Source organism: Scyliorhinus torazame, chromosome 2 (assembly GCF_047496885.1).
Source record: "Scyliorhinus torazame isolate Kashiwa2021f chromosome 2, sScyTor2.1, whole genome shotgun sequence".
Lineage (NCBI taxonomy): Eukaryota > Metazoa > Chordata > Chondrichthyes > Carcharhiniformes > Scyliorhinidae > Scyliorhinus > Scyliorhinus torazame.
Genome location: NC_092708.1, coordinates 112,871,776 through 112,893,582, shown reverse-complemented (window position 1 = coordinate 112,893,582; position 21,807 = coordinate 112,871,776). Strand labels below are relative to the sequence as shown.

Here is a 21,807-nt window from a genome sequence, read left to right as displayed (position 1 = left end):
TTTATACTCCCCAAGGGTTTTGACTGTTCCCATCCTTCTAGACTGTACAAAAGTCTCCTTTTTTTTTTGACAAGGTTCACAAGTAACTTGAGGAAAACATGTTACAGCAATGCACCCATATTCTAGATTAGATGGCTAATATCCATCTACTCAGATTTGTGGAAGTAAAGTTTGAGAAGCAACACAGGAAATGCTTCATACAATATTATTATTATTTTGTCTGTTTGCTATTTTCAATATGTTTACTTCAGCCTGAATTTTCACTTCTGAGTCAGTAGACAGAGTCAGGAAATGTCTTGGGAGAAAGCTTCCTCTATGGGCAGGTTATCATTCTGGGATGAGAGGTGCTAACTGGCGTTGGGCCTGCCACCGCAGAAACAGTTGGAGACAGTCACAGAGGCTGCTGGGTGCCAAGCCGGGCTGGTTAAAAGGCCAGCCTTGGTGCACTGGTAATTTGTCCCAGTTGTAATAAAAAGTATAAAACAAAAACAGCCCTCCAGCTCTCACTCCCCACATGCTCTCCATGCTCAATCCATCCCACTTCATGCCCCCACCCCTTTCATGGGCCTTTATAGTCTCTATTCCAAGTTAGTGCCTACTTTTGCTAACCCATGCCTCCCACTCATTCCCTTGGCCCTTCATAGTCTCTGTGCCAAATTAGTGCCAACTCATACCAACCCATGCACATACCCACCATCCTTTTTCCTGAGACCCTCCAAACCAACTCAGCCAGCATCCACCATGGGCTTGCACATTCAGTACATTTAAATCATTTCAATTACTTAAACCATTATAAAAACAAAAATTTGTATTCATATCCCTATGTTAAAGACAGCTTATCTGTTTATGACCAATTGGAGCTGTCAATAATAATGTGAATTTACTCACTATGAGGTTGTGGAAGCAGTCAAGCAGAAACAATGGCTTATGTCAACAGCATTCATTGAAATTGTAGGAACTGGTTCTTTTCAACTTAAGGCTGGCTGTTTTATGTTCAAAATGTGAAGGGCAAGTGATTGAAATGACTTGGCTATTTCACAGTTCCACAGACTTTATCTACTTTTTGTGCATTCATGTCTACTCATAAAAATTCCAAAGGGGTACCTGACCTCTGCCAAAGGGAACCCTTAACCTCCGCAAATAACTCTGGTAAGTTTAGACCATTTCGTCAAATGTATAAAGCCCATGAGTCGTGTTTCAGAAACCTAGGTGATCAAACCTGCTTCCATTTGACGATTCGGCTTCCGGCAGGGGAAGAGAGCGGTCGCAGGTGGAGGAGCTCCTGGGGGGGAACAAAGTTGCGTCCCGCTCCTCACCGAGAACCTGCACCCAAGCGCACGTTTGAGCCCCCACAACAAGAGAGTGGGGATGAAGAAGGACCCGGACTCCAAAGCTCATTAAAGTGGGAGACCTGGACGCTTGGAGTGGAGCGATTCGCCCCCCCCCACCCCCCACGGCAGCAGAACGGGGGGGCAGGACGAGCAGCAGCCCGGACCAAAGCGGGGACCAAGTGGGGACCGAGCCAGCAGCAAGGACCGACACCCTCCCCCCCGCCCTGGCAGGAGAACACGGGGTAGACGAGCGGTGGCCCGGAACAAAGCAGGGACTGAGCGGGGACCGAGCCAGCAGCAAGGACTGACACCCTCCCCCCCACCCCCCAGCGATGACCACCACGAGGCAGGCAGCGGAACAAAGAGGGACTCCCGGCCCGACCAGAAGCCCCTCTCTCTCTCGACCCTGGGTGAGTGAGGGGGAAAAAAAAAAGAACTTCCCCTTTCTCCAAAAAAACCTTTGAAAAGAAAACTTTTAAAGAGAAAGAATTTTTTCACTTAAAAAAAAAAATTTATCTTGAAAAGAATTTTATTTAAAAAAAGTGTTGAGGGAGAGAAGGGAGGGGGAAAGAAAAAGGGGGGGATAAAGGGGGGAAAAAAAGAAAGGAGAAAAAAAAGGGGGAAGGAAAAAAAGAAATGCCAGAAGGGAGCCAAAGCAGAGGGAGAAAGGGCACCAAAAGCAGACGGGGCAATGGGTGAGCCTGTTCAGACGAGCTAATGGGCGCACGAAGCGGCGGAACGGAAGGTTCGCCGCAATAAAAAGAACTCGACAGACAGGAACATTTTCCCCTTGGGCCAGGGGGGAATTGGAACTGGAAGGCAGCCTTTGCCGAGGCGCTGAGGGAACATCAGCAGGAAAACAAGGCAGAGGCCAGAGCAGACATAGAGGCCGCAGTGCAGGCAGCAATGGCCAAGGCCCTGGCGGAGGTGCAGCTCGCCCTGGGCAGAGCAGAGGAGAAACTGGAAGCTCAAAGGAGAAACTGGAAGCCACGATGCGACAATTAAGGAGCTGGAAAAAGCCTCGACTGACATGAGCGACCGGATCACGGCCCTGGAGAAGGAGGTGGCGAGACTGGGCACAACACAGGGGAGCCTGAAGGGCAGAGTGGACGATGAGGAAAACTGCCCAAGAAGGCAAAATGTCAGGACAGTGGGCCTACCAGAGGGGATCGAGGGTAGAAACCCCAGGGCATTCGTGGCCGAGATGCTGGACAACTTAGTGGGGAGGAAAACTTCCCCCAATCCACCAGAAATAGACAGAGCACACCGGTCGCTGCGCCCAAAGCCCAAGGCAGGGGATACCCGAGCGCAGTTCCAGCTAAACTGCACTGGTATCAAGACAGGGAAACAATCCTGCGCTGGGCCAGGCAAAACAGAACCTGCAAATGGGAAGGGCACTTCATTAGTGTCTACGAGGACATTGGGGCAGACCTAGCCAGGATAGGGGCTGAATTCAATAGAGCAAAAGCAGCTCTTCACAAGAGCAACGTGCGTTTTGGTATGCTGTACCCAGCGAAACTCTGGGTCACATACCAAGAAAGAGAGTACTTCTTCACAGCCCCTGCCGAAGCAAACACGTTTGTCGAGGAACATGGGCTGGAAAACCAACAGCTAGGGTAGAAATAAGGGGCCACTGGCAAGGGACAACAACACGTCAACGGGGGCGGGGGGAGGGGTGAGGCAGCGCCAGGCCCCCCCATCCCCTGTCATGGCAAGCGCACCCTGAACAAAAAGCAAACCACTACCCGAGGGACCGCTGTGGTGATATGCATCACTGTAAAGGCACAAGGGGTTAATGTAAATACATGTAGACTGGCTAGACACTAGAGGGAGCACCAGAGACATGACACACAGACACTCAACCAATAGAACAGTTAGATAGGACACGACCAATGGGCATTCACGATACACACAGAGGTGACACGACCACAGGAGGGCATTACACCAACCCATATATAAAGGACACAACACACATGATCTTCCTCTTTCCAGTGGAGACAGTCAGTGAGTAGAGACACAGGGTTGGTTCAATATTACACCCACCACGTGGATTGTAGTAGATTGGTTAGTCAGTCTGAGTAGCTATAGAAGGATTAGCAGTCGTGGCGAACCCGAGTAGGAGAAGTGTAAATAGTTTAATAAACGTGTTGAGGTTATCTCCACGACTGAACCTTCCTTTGTCAAGTGCACCACAAGGAAGCCGCTTATGCTACACCTAGAGCATAACAAGACAACCGCTTCAGGTGGGAGACCAGGCCCTAGCACGAGGGAACGAGTAGCGGAGAAGGGAGAGCAAGCGAGAAGAGTGCAGGGTAGGATGGGGGAAGAGTGGGCAGAAAACTGCAGAGGTCAGGCAAGGGAGAAGCGAGACGGTAACCCCCGAGAGGGGGGCCCCCATAATAGCAGGAAAGCTAGCGCTGGGGACATGCAAAAAAGCAGGGCCGCAGCGCGTCCCCAACGGGGGGACGGCGCCAGGCGGCGGGGGACCACTCAACAGAGGCGGGAGAGAAAACGGGGATAGGAACAGGGGAAAGAGGGACAGAGGAGGGGTAAATGGGAGAGGGAGAAAGGGAGGGACCGGGGTGGGGGGCAGAGGGAGGGAGGGGCCGGAGGGGGGGGGGGGGGGGGTCGGACAGGGAAGGAGGAACAAACAAGGCTAGAAAGGGAATAGCAATAGGGCTACAAAGTGCCACAACCAAGGGCTCGGAACAAGGAATCCACCCAGTACGGTCACTGGGTGAAGGGAGACCCCAGAGTGCAGGGGACTACCTGCGTGGTGGATGCACAGTGGGCGGCCATGTCAGGTGCCCCCTGGACAAAGGGAAACCCAGGAGTGCAGGGACTCGACCGCATGGAGAGAGCAGTGACAGTGGCCATCCTGGATGGCCTCCTAACAAGGGGGAACCCCGGAGGGCAGGGGCGCGCCACCAGGTAAGTATGGTGAATCCCACAGGAGCGAGGGGACAGAGGCCCCCACCAGGATAGTCACCTGGAACGTAAGGGGACTCAGTGAAAAGATCCAGAGTCCTCACCCACTGAAAAAATATGAAGGCCGACATTGTCTTCCTCCAAGAGACACACTTGAGAGACCAGGACCGACTGCGGGTAAGAAAGGGCTGGGTGGGACAAACCTACCATTCCTACTATGGGACGAGAGCCAGGGGGGTGGCAATACTGATCAGCAAGAGGACGATGTTTAGGACGACCAAGACAGTTACGGACCCAGCTGGGCCCTGGATGGGGCACTGGTAGTACTAGTTAACCTGTACGCGCCCAACTGGGACGACACGAGCTTCATCAAAAAGACCATGGCAGAAATCCCTGACATAGCGGCGCACTGACTAATCTTGGGGGCGGGGGAATTCAACTGTATACTGGATCCAACGACTGACAGATCAAGCCCCAAAACGGGGCAAACCTCAAGCATGGCAAGGGAACTCGGTCACTTTATGGAACAGATGGGACTGGTGGACCCCTGGAGGTTCATCCACCCAGGGGAGAAGGAGTTCTCCTTCTTCTCCACAGTACAAAATGTATACACCAGAATTGACTTCTTTGTGGTGGGGAAAACGGTGCTTCCGGGGATAGGCAAAGTGGAATACTCCGCAATTGTGATATCCGACCATGCTCCACACTAGGAGCATCAGGGGCTGTTTAGCACAGGGCTAAATCGCTGGCTTTGAAAGCAGACTAAGGCAGGCCAGCAGCACGGTTTGATTCCCGTAACAGCCTCCCCGAACAGGCGCCGGAATGTGGCGACTAGGGGCTTTTCACAGTAACTTCATTTGAAGCCTACTTGTGACAATAAGCGAATTTTCATTTTTCACTACATGGACGTGAGGCTGGAGACGGGCAGGGCCCAACGCCCCACATGGAGGTTGGAAATTGCCCTACTAGCTGACAAGGCCTTCAATGAAAAGATATCGCACGCCATAGCAGAGTACACGGAGAAGCAGCAGAACGAGGAGGTCTCACCCTCCACGTTCTGGGAAGCGCTAAAGGCCGTACTAAGAGGGGAAATCATCGCTTTCAAAGCGCAAAGAGATAGGGAGGAAAGGGCGGCTAGGCAGCAGCTGGTCGACTCCATACTGGAGGTAGACCGTCAATACTTCGAGGCCCCGACCGCAGAGCTCCTGGCGAAGAGCTACAAAGGAACTTTGATCTGCTTTCCACGAGGAAAGCAGTGCATAACTCCGCCAGGCACGTGGGACCCTATACAAACACGGAGACAAAGCCAGCCGCCTGTTGGCCCACCAGCTGAGAAAGCAGGCAGCCACCAGAGAAATTGCACAAATCAGGGATACCAGAGACACATTAGAAACAGAACCAGAAAAGATCAACAAAACCTTCAAGGCCTTCGACCAAGGGCTGTACACCTCAGAGCCCTCAGCGGGAATCCGGGATGAAACGATTCCTTGATGGACTGGACATACCAGTCGTGGGGAAGGGCAGTAAATGGAACCTGGAAGCACCACTAGCACTGGGCGAGATCATGGACAGCATTAGCTCCATGCAGGCGGGAAGGCACCGGGACCGAAAGAAATTTAAAGCTGCAAAACCCAATTTTCTTGCCTCAAAAGACAGAACAATGCCAGAACTTACACCAGCAGTTGAAAATAACTTTCACAACACCCTGGAACAAGCAGTTAGCACCACCCTAGAAGATGATATGGTCCTTGTAGACTACGACTCAGACGAAGATTTCATCTTGGGAGATGGCTACCCCAGTACCAAATCCGAATCGTAACTAGAGGAGTTGTACCGTGAAGACCCCGACGATGAGTTCTTCGGATTGGGGAATCTTCAGCCCAGCATATATGACATCCCGACCCGTGAGTGCAGGATTATGCTGCGGCCTGACGCCAAGAAACAGAGAGTGGTCCACGCACCACAAAGGGTCCCAGCCTCCACACAAGAAGATGATTTGTTAATTGAACATGAAGAGAACGAACACAAATCCGAAACAAAAAGCGATGATTCGTGAAAAATGAAAATGAAAATCGCTTATTGTCACAAGTAGGCTTCAAATGAAGTTACTGAGAAAAGCCCCTAGTCGCCACATTCCGGCGCCTGTTCGGGGAGGCTGGTACAGGAATTGAACCGTGCTGCTGGCCTGCCTTGGTCTGCTTTAAAAGCCAGCGATTTAGCCCTGTGCTAAACCAGCCCCTGGTTGTCTATCGAACAATACACATAATACTGCTCAGACATGGCTGAGTTATTCGGATATGCTGATCACAGCATCAGCAACACGGTTGAAAAGCTCAATACGACTCTTCTCATGGTAGATGAATCCAATACCATGGTGCCATGGCAAATCGTCGGTACATTGGATGACAGCAATACCCAAGACGAAGACGCCGCCACACAGAGAGCACAGAACGACTCCGTTGAGAGAGCACAGATCGACTCTACAGTGAGAACACTGCACAACTCCACAAAGAGAGCGATGACAGACTCCACAGAGAGAGCGATGAAGGATTCCACAGAGAGAGCGATGACAAACTCCACAGAGAGAGCGATGAAGGATTCCACAGAGAGAGCGATGACAATCTCCACAGAGAGAGCGATGAAGGACTCCACAAAGAGAGCGACACAAGCCTCCACAAAGAGAGCGATGCAAGCCTCCACAAAGAGAGTGACACAAGCCTCCACAAACAGCTTGGTGACAGACTCAAAAATGGAAGCTAGCAAACACTCCATACCGAACGCCATGCATGAACAAGACCATGAAGATCTATCAAGCTTATTTGAGCCACCAGAAGAAGACTATGACAGTCTACCCAGCTTATTTAACCAACAAGAAGACACTGAATGTCTACCCACTGTATGTGAGACAAGTGACGAAGAAATCACAATTCCCATTCAGGATGTGCAGGATCACAGCGAGACTGACAGATCTCAGCTCATCTGCACAGAAGCACTCAACAATCAGAGGAGGGCTACTCATGAGTCCAGAGAGACCACGTCAAATGAAATCATGAAGATTTTGACTCCAAACGAGGAGCACCAAGAGTCCAGAGAAACCACGTGAAATGAAATCCTGAAGATTTTGACTCCAAAAGAGGAGCACCAAGAGTCCAGAGAGACCACATCAATTGAAATCCTGAAGATTTTGACTCCAGAAAAGGAGCACAAAGAGATCACAGATGATTCAAATGAGCCTGAAATGACTCCAAAAGAGGAGCACCAAGAAATCAATGATAATTCAAGCATGATTCAAGAGAATCAGAAATGACTCTAGAAGAGGAGTACCAAGGAAGCAAAGAAGAGGAATCGAATCCACCACAAATGACTGATGTCACCAACATCAGTGCAACATCAGATCATTCTCACAATTCTCAAGAAGATACACTCAATGTAGCAGAGACCACAAAGGACACTGACACCAATAACTGTGACAATGACTCAAATCATCCACATGGCACATTCATTGAGCGCAACAAGAACAACAGAAACCACAAGAGGCACAGCAGAAACAAGAACAACAGCAACAATAAAAACAACATGCAGCGCAACAAGAACGACAAAAGCAACAAGAAGCATCCCAGAAACAACAAGCACGACAAGAAAAAGAACAAGAATAAAAGCGAAAACAACAAAAACAGAATCAACAAGCGCGACAAAAATAACAAGAACGACAACAAAAACAACCAAGACAGAAACGACAAAAACAACAACAATGAAACAACGACCTGTACAACATGGTACAACTCTGCACGTGAAGGAAAATGCCACAGCACACTGCAAAACAATGACAAGACTACAAACATGCCATGGCATGATAAAGAATCTCACAAATTCACATCTGCTCCAGAACAAAAAGCAAAACAGCTTTCACGAACAATGACATACAGAATCAATACCACGAACACAGGAAAAAGCTGAGGTCAGACAATGGTGCGACACAGAATCGCGACCCTCAATCAAATGCAACAGGGGAAAAAGGTGTCCACATCATTAAACAACTCATCAGCAAGGCAACCGAGTCACGTTCCGACATCAATCTAGCTCTGTTATCGTACCGAGCAACACCATTGAGCTCAGGACTGTCGCCAGCGCAAAGGCTCTTCGGCAGAGACATCCGGACAACCCTACCGGCAATGCAATTCCGAGACCCCGGCAACGCACTGGTTCTCAACGAAATGCAGGCACTCCGCTCCAAACAAAAACTATACTCCAATCAACATGCGATCCCACTCAAGCCACTGACAATAGGTGACACCATCAGAATCAGGGAACCAGAAGGCGGATGGTCTGAGTCAGCCACGGTGATCAGGCAGGAGGCACCGCGGTCCTACACTGTCAAATCTTCTGCGGGAGTACTTTTTCGCCGTAACTGCCGGGATCTATTAGAGATTCGACCTACAACGCCAGTATTTCCCACACTGGACTTGACCGTGTCCATTTGTCCACAGGACATCCCTCACCACACAACGGCAGACAATACTCTTGATGACATCAAACCATCATCCATACTACCACCGTTAAGACGCCCAAGCAGAAGCCGTAAGGTACCCGACCGGCTAGGTTTGTGACGACACTTCAACACGCGCACAAGACGAATATGGACATTGCTCACGATGGACTCACAACACAGTTAATTGTTTCTGTATTACTTTTATCATTTTCACAGTGTGCAGATTTGCATATTCTCACCACTTGTTATGTACAGTTTTCTTGAAGCCAGTCTAGAAAACATGTCAAATAAAGGGGGGGGGGGGAATGTAGTGATCTGTACATCTGCACAGACACCAGGGACTACAGGCAGATGTAACAACCACAGCATCACTAGAGGGCAGCATCAGAGACGGGTATAAAGGGTCCAGCCCAAGGGAGGATCCGCCTCTTTTAGAAGCACAGGGCTAGTGAGCAGCAGCAGACAGAGACAGCTCAGCATAGGCAGTTTACCTTAGCTTCACTGGTCATACCTCTTGACTGTATTATATCTAGTTAAGCTCTGGAAACAGAACAAACCCACTGAATAAAGTATTTGTGTTAACTGGAAATCTACAATCTTTATTCAGACTTAGAGAATAACATACCAAGGAGGCCCGGCCAACCACGCCCACAAGGGGCTGTTTAGCACAGGGCTAAATCGCTGGCTTTGAAAGCAGACCAAGGCAGGCCAGCAGCGTGGTTCAATTCCCGTAACAGCCTCCCCGAACAGGCACCGGAATGTGGCGACTAGGGGTTTTTCACAGTAACTTCATTGAAGCCTACTTGTGACAATAAGCGATTTTCATTTCATTTTCATGTTCTGGTCTTGCCCCAGACTTGCGGGATACTGGACAGCCTTCTTCGAGGCAATGTCCAAAGTGGTGGGGGTGAGGGTGGAGCCATGCCCGAAAGTGGCGGTCTTCGGGTTATCAGACCAGCCAGATCTATTCCTGGGGAGGAAGGTGGATGCCCTTGCCTTTGCCTCCCTGATTGCCTGCTGTAGAATCCTTTTCGGCTGGTGGTCAGCAGCACCACCCAAAGCTGCAGACTGGCTGTCCGACCTCACAGAATCTCTCCAAATTCGCCATCTGAGGGTCAGACCACGGCTTCCACAGAACGTGGCAGCCATTCACCCAATTGTTCCGGGACCTGTTTGTGGCCAACAAACAGGCAGAAGAATAGCCAGGTAGCCAAGAGTCAGGGGAAAGTAGCCAAGGCATGAGGGGGGTGGGGGGGGGGGGGGCTAAACCTAAGAGGAAAGAAAGGCGAACCACAGGAGAGGGCGGGGGGAGGGGGGGGGAGAGGCGAGAAGAGTGAAGAGACAGGGAACAATAGAGGCGAACCGAGAGGTGGGGGAGGAGGCAGGGAAATGATAGCCGGAAGGAGGGCATGAGAAATGAGAACAAACTTGCCATCTACAGGAACAGAGAGCAAGGAGAATCCAGGCGAAAGACGGGACGAACGGCTGAAGCGGAGGTGAGCGCGAGACGACAACGGCAGCGAAACCCATCCGGGAGAAGCAAGTGACAACACCAACACCAGACCCATTCGAGTATTGCCCTCTGTAATTGTTTCTCTGGCACCCAAATATATATCTACCTCCCCAGTCCCCCCCCGCCCCCCCCAACAGATGCCTTCTTATGTGTTGTAAATAATATTGCCAATTGTACAGAGTTGCTGCTGTTGAGCTGGTGCATAATACCTGACCAGTTACTTTATTTTATTTTTTATTTATTTTTTATTATTACTTTTTTTTTGGTATGTTTGCGTGTGCCCTTATAAAACCCAATAAAAAACATTTATATGTTTTAAAACTGTTTCCGTTTGAAGGCAGCTTAATTTGAAATGCAAAGCTACCCAGTGAACCATGGATATGTGAAAATGGCCCACTTCCCCATTCCCACTAGTGAAAATGGTGGGTGCTGGGTCCTGGGACAGATCTGAATTGCAGTCTTTCACACCATTTTGGCTAAGGCACAGAGCATTTGTAACTTTGCTAAAATTCAGGTCTTAGATTTAGATCTTCATCCCAGAACCTAACAAGCACCGATACTTCAGAGAGAAGCCGGAAATGTACAGAGCAACCATTTGAGAGTGTATTCTATCAAAATCCTGCTTAAGATCTTTATTTTGGAAAATATTCACCCTTATAATTATCAGCCCAAAGCAGTTTTATAGAGCTTGAACACAGTAAGGCACTCCTTTTCAAATTAACTATTATATCAAGGTTCCATTACAGATCCCCTCCCCCCATATGATGCAATGCAACATTCCTCTCATCCTCTACTTGAGGATGAAAGATGGACTGAGATATGATAGTGCAATCTGGACCCTTTGCACCTTTTGGATACAAGGTTCTGGTATAATTATGTACCAGTGAAACAATAATACAAGGAGAAGCAAAGGGTAAAAGCCTTACCTTGAAACCCTCGAGTCTTCCCAAATTCATCAGATCATTGCAACGCTTTGGTACATGGTACATCACATCAACTGCTTTCTGTCAACAAAACACCAGTCAATTATAATAGTTTCTGGCGATGTCAGTTTTTGCAGTGATAGCATTTTCATCATGGTAGTTTGAAATCCATCCAACAGATTTACTTTCTATTCCACATGTTTGTGTCTTTTCACACATTCCCAAAAATGGCAAAATTATAATTTTAGGATGTTATTTAATGTTGAAAAACAATGAAGTTGAACGCATATATTCCACTAAACCAAAATGTAAAATGGCAGTACCATAGAATAGCAATTGTTTTATCATACTTCCCAAATACCAGTTTATCAATCTGTCAATTGCTTTAATTGAAACTGTAGTTAATAATTGATGATTTCAATGAACAATTGTTTCGTTAGTTAGTGTTATGTGGCAGCTAAACCTTCAACAATATCCGGTAGTAGAGTGCCTTTAATATAGTTAAATATCTCCAGGTGTATCACAAAGAATGAACACCAAGCAACAATTGAGAGCTGGGGCGAGATTCACCGACCCCCGACGGTGCGGAGAATCGCCGGGGGCTGACGTGAATCCCGCCCCCGCCGGTTGCCAAATTCTCCACCACCGGATATTCGGCGGGGGCGGGAATCGCGCCGTGCCAGTTGGCGGGCACCCCCCTGCGATTCTCCGGCCCGGATGGACCGAAGTCCCGTCGCTAAAATGCCTGTCCCGCATTAAACCATCTACCTTACCGGCGGGACAAGGCGGCGCGGGCGGGCTCCGGGTCCTGGGGGGGGGGCGCGGGGCAATCTGGCCCCGGGGGGTGCCCCCACGGTGGCCTGGCCCGCGATCGGGGCTCACCGATCTGCGGGCGGGCCTGTGCCGTGGGGGCACTCTTTTCCTTCCGCCATCGCGGAGGCGGAAGAGACTCCCTCCACTGCGCATGCGCGGGAATGCCGTCAGCGGCCACTAACGCTCCCGCGCATGCGCCGCCCGGAGATGTCATTTCCGCGCCAGCTGGCGTGGCACCAAAGGCCTTTTCCGCCAGCTGGCATGGCGGAAATTCGTCCGCCGCCGGCCTACCCCATAAGGTTGGGGCTCGGCCCCCCAAAGGTGCGGAGCATTCCGCACCTTTGGGGCGGCGCGATGCCGGACTGATTTGCGCTGTTTTGGGCGCCAGTCGGCGGACATCGCGCCGTTTCCGGAGAATTTCGCCCCTGAATTAGAAGGAATGCCTGAAGGAGGTTTTGATAAGGTAGGTTGGGGAGGTGATGGAATAGTGGTATTGTCATTGGACTAGTAATCCAGATGTCCCAGGGTAATTCTCTAGGGAGCTGGGTTCAAATCCCACCATGACAGATCGTGACACTTGAATTCAATAAATATCTGGAATCAAAAAGGCTAACGATCACCATGAAGCCATTGTCAATTGTTGTAAAAACATATCCGGCTCACTCATGCCCTTTTGGGAAGGAAATCTGCTGTCCTCACCAGGTCTGACCTACATTGACTCCACACCCAAAGTAATGTGGTTGACTCTTAACTGCCCTCTGAAATAGCCGAGCAAGCCTCTCAGTTCAAGGGCAATTTCGGATGGGCAACAAATGCTGGTCCAGTGACGCCCACATCCAATGAATAATTTTAAAAAAGTTTTTTGAGGCTTTGGAGCAAAATTGCCTAGTGTAGGAATGTGATAGTTGGACCTCTGCTTTTGATGGTGAGGCAAATGCAGCTTTACCATATGTATGCAACCCAAGAAGAAAAATATACAGTCATTGGATTAACTTAATCAATTTTACTAAATTTCAATGAAATAAGAAGCAATTTGAGGAAAGAAACTTCACTGCACCAGTTTTGTTTTAGATTACTTTCTTAACATCTATCGAAGGGAAAACATGCGGTAAGCCAGCGTTGAAAGCCTGGAAAATGCAAATTAGGAAGTTGTAGAGGTAGAGACCATGAAGACATTTACAAAGAAGGACAAAGATTTTGGAATCAACATGTTCCACTGCAGGTTGTTGACAGCAGAGTTACGGATTGGCAAGATTTCGATGTTAGGATACAGTCAGTGGATTTCTGGATAAGTTTGAACTTACATTGGATAGGAACAAAAGATCAATGATCCTAAATGGTGAGAATTAAACAGGCTGACTTTGTTTTGCTACCAAAGTTGTGGCACCTACAACTTTATGTCACAGACCATTGCAGTAGCCATACTGCCAAGGATAGTGGTAGAAGTAAATCTGTTTTGACATATCCTAGTACAATTAATGTGACAGAAATGTATAAAGTAAAATTCTTGGCATATCTATTTTCCACATCATGCTTTGTGATGTTTAATAACAGATGGGGTGGTGTATATATATTATTTTTAAGGCAAAATGATGAAATGCCTATTATTTGGTTCTCTCACTACAGGTGGTGCAGTGCATGGGTTTGCCTACCGTTCTCACAGGTCAGCAATATATTGAAGTCCTTTTATTGCATTTATTTGCTTTCATGTTTTTTTAAATTTCTAGTTTCCCGCCCTGCTCTTCTGCCCCACTGGCGTAGCCTTCAGGGCACTGCTATTCTTGATGTTCTCTCACCCTCTTTGTTGCCGGTGTTCTTGCCATTCATTCCTGGCCCTCCATTACTGCACTTTTTTGCCCAAAATTAGTCATTTGAATTTTTTCTTCAGTTGCGGCTATTTGCCACAGGGCAGCTGGCCAGCTTTATTATCCTTTCCAGTTCTGCCTTTCACTTGACAATCCTTGCATTTTCATCTCGGCCATGGCCTCTTCAGCCCATCCCCTACAGCTCCATTTCTAAAAAAATGTATTTTTACACCCATTTATCTTCATTCTTCATTGCGTATTTGCAGTCCACTGCCCATAAATGACCCATCATTATTATTTGATTAACGACAGCCGTGATTTGGTTTACTGACCTTATTTAAATAATAATTTTTTAATTTGCCAATTTAGTTTAATTATAGTTTTAGTGCAACCTTGTTCCATTTCCTATTTATATTTAATTAAGGAATGCTGGCTGGAATTCTCTATTCAATTTAATTCATAGATTTTATGGAAAATACCCATTTATTTATTTTAATTAATTTGTTTGAATCTATCCAATTAAATGGCCAATCCATTACCAACAAATCATGGCTGCTTTCAGAACCATAAAATGTTACAGCACAGCGGGAGACTATTGGCCCATTGTGTCAGTGTCAGCTCTTAGCTAGAGTAATACAATGCTAACCCTGTGTATTTCCCAGAAACCTGTGACATCTTCTTCAGGTTCAAATACTTAATCCATTTTTTGTTAAAAGATGCAGTGGTCTCTGTGGCAAAGTAACCAATTCTTCAACAACTCTTTTAACATCTCTCTTCACACCTTGATTTAAAATGATGGCCTGACTTACAGAGAAGGAAATCTTTCTCAATTTCACCTGTGAAATTTCTTCATACTTGGTAAAAATCTCAATTAAATCAATTAATTGAGCCAATGGAAATACTCTTAAACATTAGGGCAGCACGGTGGCTCAGTGGGTTAGCCCTGCTGCCTCACGGCGCCAAGGTCCCAGGTTCGATCCCGGCTCTGGATCACTGTCGGTGTAGAGTTTGCACATTCTCCCCGTGTTTGCGTGGGTTTCGCCCCCACAACCCAAAAGATGTGCAGGCTAGGTGGATTGGTCACGCTAAATTGCCCCTTAATTGGAAAAATGAATTCGGTACTCTAAATTTTTTTTAAAAATAGTCTTAAACTTTCCTTATACAGCACCCAATCCCTTGCATCATGCAGGACAATCTAACTTGCCGTTGCAACAGCGTGCAGCGTGCGTCACGATGTCTCAATTTCAGAGGGGGTGGAGCATGGCTGACCGGCGTCAAACCGGTGCTGGCCCCAAATTTGGTGTCGGAGCCCATTCTCCGCCCGATCGCCGAACGCGATTCTGGAGTCGGGCAACGGAGAATCCCACCCCATAACTGCAAAGCCCATCCAAAAGTCCCTATATCTCAGACATGCCCAACATATATGGACATGGTTCGCCAGCCCCCCAACCCGTGGGGGGCAGCATAGTGGTTAGCACAGTTGCTTCACAGCTCCAGGGTCCCAGGTTCGATTCACGGCTTAGGTCACTGTCTGTGCGGAGTCTGCATGTTCTCCCTGTGTCTGTGTGGGTTTCCTCCGGGTGCTCCGGTTTCCTCCCACAGTCCAAAGATGTGCGGGTTAGGTGGATTGGCCATGCTAAATTGGCCCTTAATGTCCAAAAAGGTTAAGTGGGGGTTACTGGGTTACGGGGTTTGGGTAGATACGTGGGCATGAGTGGGGTGCTCTTTGTAAGGGCCGGTGCAGACTCGATGGGCCGAATGGCCTCCTTCTGCAGTGTAAGTTCTATGAAATGCTATGAAATATTGGCCACACCTATCCGCCACCCCTGAAAAGGACCAAGTAATCCTGGACACCGTCATGTGGGCCCTGTGTACCACTTTAAACCAAATGAGACTTAATCTTCCACATGACGAGGTTGTATTAACCCTCCACAAAGCCTCACTCCATATTCCAGCCCCCAGCGCCCCTGCCCTCCCCAGCTCCTCCTCCCACTTACACCTAACCTCCTCCACAGGTCTCTTCGCCAGCTCCACATATATATCTGAGACCTTGCCCTCTCCTATTTCGTCCTCAGACAGAAGTTTGTCCTGCAGCACCGGGGGTGGCAGTGTCGGAAACAAAGGTACCTCCTTCCTCATAAAGTCCCTCACCTGCAGATACCTGTCATGGGGAGCACGGTAGCACAGTGGTTAGCACTGTTGCTACACAGCGCCAGTGCACCAGGTTCAATTCCCGGCTTAGACCATAGAACATAGAACATTACAGCGCAGTACAGGCCCTTTGGCCCTCGATGTTCCGCCGACCTGTGAAATCACTCTAAAGCCTATCTACACTATTCCCTTATCGCCCATATATCTATCCAATGACCATTTGAATGCCCTTAGTGTTGGCGAGTCCGCTACTGTTGCAGGCAGGGCATTCCATGCCCTTACTACCCTCTGACTAAAGAACCTACCTCTGACATCTGTCTTATATCTATCTCCCCTCAATTTAAAGCTATGTTCCCTCATGCTAGACATCACCATCCGAGGGTCACTGTCTGTGTGGAGTCTGCACGTTCTCCCCATGTCTGCGTGGGTTTCCTCCGGGTGCTCCGGTTTCCTCCCACAAGTCCCAAAAGACGTGCTCGTTAGGTGAATTAGACATTCTGAATTCTCCCTCTGTGTACCCGAACAGGCGCTGGAGTGTGGTGACTAGGAGATTTTCACAGTAACTTCATTGTTAATGTAAGCTTACTAGTGACAATAAAGATTCTTATATTATTATAAAATGTTTTTTTTAAAAAAAGGGCATAGTTGCGTTTCCAGGTGACTAAAATTCAGGAAGTGATTGTCCCCACCCCCGATCAATGGCAGGTCACCTTTCCCACTGTTGAACATCAGATGCTAAATTTTCATACATTTGCATCTCATTATCGTGGCCACACACCAGAATCACCCCCAGCCACATCAAATTTAAATCCCACATTGGCCTGACTTTTGAACAATGTGATTTACAACTTCCTTTAAAAGATGTGCACCTGGTGATCTGGACTTTGAGGGGAATTGGGAGGTGAGTGCACGCAACCTAGCGCAGCGCCTGCGAGATCCCAATGCAAGTAAGTGGCTCCGTGGATTTGGGGGGTTGGGGGGTGGTTACAGGCAAGTCTCCACAGCAGCTTCTTTGTGGCTGCTTTGTGGTGCCAGGGCGTGGGCAACACTGTTGGAGGGAAAGGAATCTTGGGGCAAGGGCAACAGAGCAAGGGGGAGGGGTGGTGTGACAGCACAGACTGAAGATTGCACACTAATATATGGCGGTGAGGGAGGGGTTTGTAGGAAGGGGGTGAAGGAAACGTAGAGGCAAATGCAAAAACATGTTAAAGATGAGCACTCTTTCGCAGCTGAGATTGTTCAGCTTGAGCTCAATTGACATTATTAGAGTTAGGCCAGCCACACAATTGTGCTCACTCAAGCAGGACTAATTCCAGAGAGTGCCAATGATTGCTGCTCCATATATAACCCTTTGCATGTAGACTTCCAGCCCAATGAGTGTTATGGTGCTGCAGAACCATTGGGTGACTGAGCAAGATTGAGCATCCCTGGGTGGCATGGTGGCGCAGTGGGTAGCACGGCTGCCTCACGGCGCTGAGGTCCCAGATTCGATCCCGGCTGTGGGTCACAGTCTGTGTGGAGTTTGCACATTCTTCCCGTGCCTTGTGGGTTTCGCGCCCACAAACCAAAGATGCGCAGAGTAGATGGAATGGCCACGCTAAATTGCCCCTTAATTGGAAAACATGAATTGGGTACTCTAAATTTCTAAAAAAAATATTGATCATCCCCTTAGAAAGGTGACCATTGAACACTGACCAGGCGGTATGCTCCTAATCCCTTGCTTTATGTTTAAATAGATATTGACAAGTCCCCCCATGGTCCAAGCAAAGAGTAAGGCCTTGGATTGCAGGCTTACGCCTGAAATGAGAGCTCAGGATGTAGTTGAGTGGCCGAAGCTGTTGCCATTCGATCATGTGATGTGGGGCAGTGGTGGGGGATTTTGGCCAGCCATCATGAGCACTGAACACTGGGCATCCATGTGGTGCCCAGGACTCTCCGCATAAGAGGACTTTGAGAGGTGATGACTTGTCCAAAAGAGGTCCTTAGCAGACAAATGGTGACTGTTGCATCTCTCTCTCTTTGATACTGCAGTGTGGAAACCCTCAGGAAGATAGAGTTTGGTGATCTTGCTGTTTGTGTCATTACTTATAGGCAGGAGAGAAGGCGGAGAAGAATTGAGAAGCGGTGCTTGACTTGCCAAATACTGGAGCAAAACCCTAAAGACAAAGGGCCGGCAGGGCCTCCTCCACACGCAGAGGTTGAACCCCAGAGAGCCGTCCTTTGTAGGCGCATCAATAGACCAAGGATCTGCAGATAAGCGAGAACGAGCGTCGCCAATGGCTGCGTATGTCAATGGAATTGGTCACACACATATACCACCATCTGCAGGATTTTATGCCACAGGGACTCAAAGGGCATCCACTGCCAGTGCCAGTGAAAGTGCCTGCTGCGCTCAATTTCTATGGCAGTGCCTCCTTCTGTAGCTCCACTGGGGATTGTTGCAGGATCTTGCAAGCCTCCACCAAAAATGTAACCAGGAGGTCAGGGATTCCATTTTTACCCAGGCACACAATTTTGTCAACTTTGACAGAGATCTGGTGAGCCCGGAAGCAAGAAAGTTGGGATCTGCAGTGATATCAGGTTGCAGGGTGCCATTGACTGCACTCCATGGCCCTTAAGTCTCCCTGGCAACAAGCAGTCCAGTATGTGAATTTCAAAGGCTTCCAATCTCTCAGTGTCCAGCTCATATGACCATTACAAATGGGTCATGCAGGTTTGTACAAAGTAACCCGGGAGTGTCCATGACTTATACATCCTCAGCAACTCTCAGATCCCTGCCTCTGAGGTGCTGAGATGCAGAACATCAAGGAACTCTGTGACTCCTGGATACACGATTCTTGCAGCAAACACAAGCCACATCGAGGTGCAGGCATCACTGATCTTGAGAGTGGCTTTGAAGCTGGACATTCACTGTGCTCAGAATGTTATACAATACACAGGAGGGAGGCCCTAGACTACGATACTTGCATTAATTTCGTGCAGGAACCAAGGTTTTACATCTCATTGTCAAAAACACTGCTCATCATAAAAAGTTGCCATAAACAAGGAGACATTCTTGGGAGTGTATTTACATTGGTCAACATAACGTACAAGTGACCTATCATCCATGCCCATGTAGTGCAGCTACCACTTCTTGACCTTTTAACCTTGTCACTACATCTTGGTGCATCCCTGACATCCACAGCGGAGGTGGAGGTGGCCTGCTTAGTGCTACACTACGTTTTCTGTGATGACCTTGGCTGGCATCCTCTGGAGGGTCGAAGCCTGAAGGGCCCTGATGTGTTCGGTACTCTGGATCTGTGGAGACTGCGTTTACCTTAGCAGTAACATAGACAGGCTACCAACACTTGTAATAGTACAATTCTATTTTATTTAACTAAGAGCTGTTAAACATACTTGCACTGTGGGTCGACACTATGTTAGATTGACTGAAGACCTATGCCTAACCTGACCAGCCTATACTGCTAGCACATGGTGGATGTTTGTGCTACTGACTGCGGGCTCTGTCTGTCTCAGAGGCTGCATCCCTAATGAGAGGGAAAACTAGTGCCCTCTGTCTTTATAGTGACCGTGCCCTAACTGGTGATTGGCTGCAGTGTGTCAGTCAGTGTGTGTCTCTGCACCATCATATATTATGACAGGCTCCAGCCTGTTTTTGAGGTCCTGATGTGTGGCAGTACTACCCTCCTCAGCTGCGGAAGTGGAGTTAATGGGATCACAGTAAGAGCGGATTAAGATGGGCCGGATGTTCCTGGGGTCATCTAGGTAGATGGTCCTGGGCTGTGCATCTTCTGTTCCTCCTCTCTATGGTTGTCTGAGGCCCCTGGCTGGTGGAGGGACATAAAATTGCCCACGTGGAATTCCAGAGCAGCTGGAATGAGTTTGAGATGTCCCACTCCCCTGTTGTATTGACACTGATAGATGCCAGAAAGTGCCTCAGTGATGGAGTGTGACTCCCACAGGCAGTGCAGGACCAATGTCCTGGGTCAACATCACCACAGTGGCCACCACCCTACCAGTGTTGGCCTCGGGGTGTGTTGGCACATCAGCACTATCACCTGAAGGTGGACAACTCCCCCATTGTGCCTTGTAATCTGAGGAGTGCACCAGCCATCCTTTCCTGATGTTCTAAAAATTGTCTTTACAGCTCCAGCAACTGAGGCATGACTGAGTTCAGACTGGGACTCAGCAGATTCCTGGCCTCCCGCACTCCTCTCAGTACCAGAAGCCTGGGATGTCCCTGCCTCTGCCTGTGTGGACCAGACAGTGCAATGTGATCACCAGATTGTGACATCGAGGCTCCTACAGGACTAATTCGACCGAGGTGTGTATCTGTGGGTGTGGGTGAGCACGTTAATGGTGACAAGGTTGGGGGCTGTGGAATCCTCGTCTGTGCTCTTCTCAGGCCTAGAGTCCATGACCTGGCTCAAGGACCCCTCGGCTGCTTTCCAGATGTGCCTCCAAAAGAAAGGTGATATCTAAGTGCATGTTTTTAAAAAGAAGGTGCTGTATAATACAGCAGAAAAATCCGGCATTGGTGTTGGCAAGTCACAAGCCACTTTCCCCGCCGAAATTGGATTTTGACAATTTCTGGGCTGATTCTGTCCGAAGAATTTGTGCATAACTGACATCAAATGGAGGGAATTAGAATTACCCAGTTTACCCTTCCTTTCCTTCTTGAATAAAGGTGTTACAGTGACTGCTCGCCATTTGCTCCAGCGAGGAAATCCAGAACAATGGGGCACAAACTTAAAATTAGAGCTGGGAATTTAGGAATGCAAAAATAAAGCAGTTTCTCAAGAAAAGAGGCGTAGAAACCTGGAACTTACTTCTTCCCCAAAACTGTTGCAACTAGGTGAAATTAACATTTTAAAACAGAGCAATAGATTTTTCTCAGGGAAAGGCAGTAAGAGATATGGGGCAGGATTCTCCGCCCCGTCATGCCACATTTCTGCCCCGACCCGCCGGCAGGATTCTCCGTTACGCCGGCCGGTCAATGGGGTTTCCCATTGTGGGGCAGCCCCACGCCGTAGGGAACCCCCAGGCACCGGCAAAATGGAGACTCACACCGGCGGAGAATCTCGCCCATAGAGTCAAGGTGCAATGGAAATTGGTAACATTGTGGTATGCTATGAACTGGTAATCCAGAAGCATGGACAAATCTCCGGCGATAGAAGTTCAAATCCCACCATAGCAGCCGGGAAAATTGAATTAATTTAATTAAACCTGGAATAGCTATACTCATAGAATCATATCTTACAACCAGTTCCCCAGGCTCCTACATCACCAGCATTGGGGTATGTTCTTTTCCACCTACATCCATGAGGGACAGTGGCCATCACAATTTGTACCCTCACGGTCTGGCACATTCCTCACTTGACCATTACCAATCCTGGTTCAATGAGCAGTGTAGGAGAGTGTGCCAAGGGAAGCCTCAGACATGCCTAAAAATTAGCTATCAACCTGGGGAAGCTACAATCCACAACTACCGACATGCTAAACAATGTCAGACCCAAATGGTCCCGCAACCAATCAATCAGATCAAAACCTTGCAGTCCTGTCACATCCAGTTGTGAATAGCGGACAATTAAGCAACTAACGAGAGGAAGAGGCTCCACAAACTTCCCCATTCTAAATGATTTTGGAGTATAGCACATTAGTTCAAAAGACAAGGCTAAAGCATTTGAAATTATCTTCAGCCAGACAATGCCGAGTCACCTTGTCCTCCTCCTGAGGTCTCCAGCATCGCAGATGCCATTTTTCCAGCCAATTCACAGCGTCAGCAAAGTGAGGAACGGTGCTATCAAGCAGCACTCACTTACTCAGCAACAATCTGGGCCTCAATGTTCAGTTT

General features: G+C 48.5%; 1 protein-coding gene across 1 annotated transcript in view; it reads right to left on the bottom strand.

The window, feature by feature from the left end:
* Positions 1-21,807, bottom strand: part of LOC140406738 (rho guanine nucleotide exchange factor 25-like) — a 166,102-nt gene that overhangs the window by 35,328 nt on the left and 108,967 nt on the right. The window contains exon 10 of the mRNA XM_072494690.1: positions 11,188-11,265. Coding sequence (XP_072350791.1) covers positions 11,188-11,265 — 78 coding nt within the window. The remainder of the gene's footprint in view (positions 1-11,187; positions 11,266-21,807) is intronic.